Source organism: Schistosoma mansoni, chromosome 7 (assembly GCF_000237925.1).
Source record: "Schistosoma mansoni strain Puerto Rico chromosome 7, complete genome".
NCBI classification, from domain to species: Eukaryota; Metazoa; Platyhelminthes; class Trematoda; order Strigeidida; family Schistosomatidae; genus Schistosoma; species Schistosoma mansoni.
This window is the reverse complement of record NC_031501.1, coordinates 2,987,295-2,990,875: the sequence shown is the minus strand read 5'-3', so window position 1 is coordinate 2,990,875 and position 3,581 is coordinate 2,987,295. Positions and strand designations below refer to the sequence as shown.

Here is a 3,581-nt window from a genome sequence, read left to right as displayed (position 1 = left end):
GGAAGCAGCATGGCCATTAGACAAATCATTCGTGGCAAAGCAGCGGGACCAGACAACATCCCGGCAGAGGCACTGAAAGCAAATGTAACAGCAACTGCCAAGATACTCCACATCCTCTTCAGTAAGATTTGGGACGAAGAACATGTACCAACAGACTGGAAAGAAGGACTTCTCATCAAGATTCCAAAGAAAGGCGATCTGAGCAAGTGCGACAACTACAGGGGCATCACTCTCCTCTCAATACCAGGAAAAGTCTTCAACAGAGTATTGTTAAACAGGATGAAGGATTCCGTGGACGCTCAACTTCGAGATCAACAAGCTGGATTTCGTAAGGATAGATCGTGCACAGATCAAATCGCAACTCTACGTATCATTGTAGAACAATCAATCGAATGGAATTCATCACTCTACATCAACTTCATCGACTACAAGAAGGCATTTGATAGCGTGGACAGGACGACACTATGGAAGCTTCTTCGACACTACGGCGTGCCTGAGAAGATAGTCAACATCATACGGAACTCCTATGATGGACTAAACTGCCAAATCGTCCACGGAGGACAACTCACCGACTCGTTCGAGGTAAAGACCGGTGTTAGGCAAGGTTGCCTACTCTCACCCTTTCTCTTTCTCCTGGTGATCGACTGGATCATGAAGACGTCAACATCTGGAGGAATGCACGGGATACAGTGGACAGGCAGGATGCAGCTTGACGATTTAGACTTCGCGGATGATCTGGCTCTTCTATCACAAACGCAACAACAAATGCAGGAGAAAACGACCAGTGTAGCAGCAGCCTCAGCAGCAGTAGGTCTCAATATAAACAAAGAGAAAAGCAAGACTCTCCGATACAATACAATATGCACCAATCAAATTACACTTGACGGAGAAGCTTTGGAGGATGTGGAAACCTTTACATATCTGGGCAGCATTATTGATGAATACGGTGGATCAGATGCAGATGTAAGGGCGCGGATCGGCAAAGCAAGAGCAGCATACCTACAACTGAAAAACATCTGGAGCTCAAAACAATTGTCAACCAACACCAAGATCAGAATTCTCAATACAAATGTCAAGACAGTTCTACTGTATGGGGCGGAGACGTGGAGAACTACGAAAGCCATTATCCAGAAGATACAAGTGTTTATTAACAGCTGTCTACGCAAGATACTTCGGATCCGATGGCCAGACACTATCAGCAACAAGTTACTGTGGGAGACAACAAACCAGATTCCAGCGGAGGAAGAAATCAGGAAGTGGATTGGGCACACTTTGAGGAAATCACCCAATTGTGTCACAAGACAAGCCCTCACATGGAATCCTGAAGGCCAAAGGAGAAGAGGAAGACCAAAGAACACATTACGCCGAGAAATAGAGACAGACATGAGAAGAATGAACAAGAACTGGAAAGAACTAGAAAAGAAGGCCCAGGACAGAGTGGGTTGGAGAATGCTGGTCGGCGGCCTATGCTCCATTGGGAGTAACAGGCGTAAGTAAGTAAGTAAGTAAGTAAAACTAATCACTGGCATACACACGTAAGAAACTCAATAATAAAAATGGTCACATAAAAATGGATAGTAATAACAATAATGACAATACTAGTGAAAGTAAATAACTCCTACCTTATAGCGGGTGCCGATATACACGTAATTAAAAGTAAGCGTAATTGTGTTAAAATATGACTTGGTTTAACAATAAATATATGTTTTAAAAAGAATGAATTCAATTCAGCCAATTGCCAGACTAGTATTAATTGACTGAGTAAAACACTTCGTGGTATTGATGAATCTGGGTGTAACCAACGTGTATGTGTCCAACTAAACAGAAAGATAAAAATGTAAAAAATCTAAACTGTCAGATTAGATTGCATAATAAGTGGAGGATATATACAGGATAAGGTTTGTTCTGTTACTTAAAATAAATAGATTACAGTTAGTAAACGAAATCTAGGCCACGTGTTTCGTCCCATCAAGAACTCGTTAGCTGAGGAGTATGTAGTGACACTTTATTCATTTGAAACATACAAAACACTCAATTTAATTATATCACGAATTGGTGTGACAGATAGATACAAACTGTTGTGTGAACTTATCTGACCTCTTCATGAGTAATTATAACCTTATCAGTTATGTTACATGCATTCATACTATAATTAATCGTAACACTATCTATGTACATTACCCATATACATGTATTCTTGTCTGTATTCATTTACCTATACTACTCTTTGTCTATGTAAACCATATAGACTGAGACCAAAACTTATTTTGTTGAGTTGGTTGATGGTAATGCCTTTCCGAGTTGGATTCATTCGTTATCGTCTATTTGTTAATTTGTATTCTATTTCGTAATCACTAGTCAGATTTATATATATACGAAATTAAGGAAATGTACTTCATTAATGTTATTTTATGGAGTTAGACAGGGCAACTAAAAATGTACCTGGATCCAATTGTTGACGATCACATTAGGACTCAAATATGAGTAACTTTCGTTTCAAGTATCCACTACATTATTACCGGGTCTTAGTCCCAATGTGGACATCAACACTGATGATGAAAATGAACTCAGATGACGAGTCCCGGTTAGGGCGAAACACTTGACTTACATTCCATTTCTAGCTACTATCTACCTATTCTAGAAAAAACTAGTGACAGAATAGTTAATATCATTTAATGTCTTCGACCTGATGGTTTGAGCCACTGATTTTATTAGACATATGTCAGACATTTTAGCTTACGTTCCTTTTGAGAACCTGACGCGTACCCTTTGTGTATACTTACATACACAACTACATAAGCCGAGACTCATGCAATTCATATACATAAGCATACATATCGGGAAAACCATGACGGTTTTTAAAGCCTCGAAGAGTGAACCCTGAAAAATCCAAGTTTAGCATAAGAGTGGTGGATTGGTCCTATCTCTACCGACTACCCAAATTAGCTAGCAAGGTTGCTCTGACTACTCAGTGGCGCCACATGAAGACTGTGAGTCGGATTTTGCTACCAACGATTTTTACACGAAATCACGTCCACGCGATGAGTTTGTGAGCCTCGAAAAGCGGATTCTAATCCGAATAAACCAATCGGCTTTACAGAGTGAAGCTTCACCAAACTCAAATGGATGGAACATTGGAATATAAAGACAATTTACATATTTATCAGCAAAGACTAATCAAAACTAACTTCTAAATATCAACAATCAGATAGGTAATTCAAAATCTGTCATATTGACGATATTGTTGCACTACGTTTAAATGTTAACTATATTATGGTAAAATGATTGATCAGATCATTTGACAGCATTATTAGTTTATCTAATGCAACTTACAAGGTTTTATTCTTTTATTCTTACCAAATATTCAATACACACTTCACGTGTTGTTCGTTTTAGAGATCATCTTCTTGTTTAGGATCGGCATTTCGATGTTTTACAGTGAACTAATTTGTTGTATTTCATTTTGAATATTGTTTTAACAATCAGTATTTCGTTGATATTCTGTGATTGTTTGATTTAGATACACATACTTTCTCTATATATGGTTGAATTCATGAGTCAATTAAAGCTAGACCACCATG

At 38.6% G+C, this 3,581-nt stretch overlaps 1 protein-coding gene across 1 annotated transcript in view; it reads right to left on the bottom strand.

Moving 5' to 3' along the window:
* The window catches only part of Smp_127890 (phosphatidylserine synthase 1), a gene marked incomplete at both ends in the record, with an annotated part of 30,583 nt that overhangs the window by 16,731 nt on the left and 10,271 nt on the right, over positions 1–3,581 (bottom strand). Inside the window, one exon of the mRNA XM_018798618.1 lies at positions 1,623–1,817. Coding sequence (XP_018653542.1) covers positions 1,623–1,817 — 195 coding nt within the window. The remainder of the gene's footprint in view (positions 1–1,622; positions 1,818–3,581) is intronic.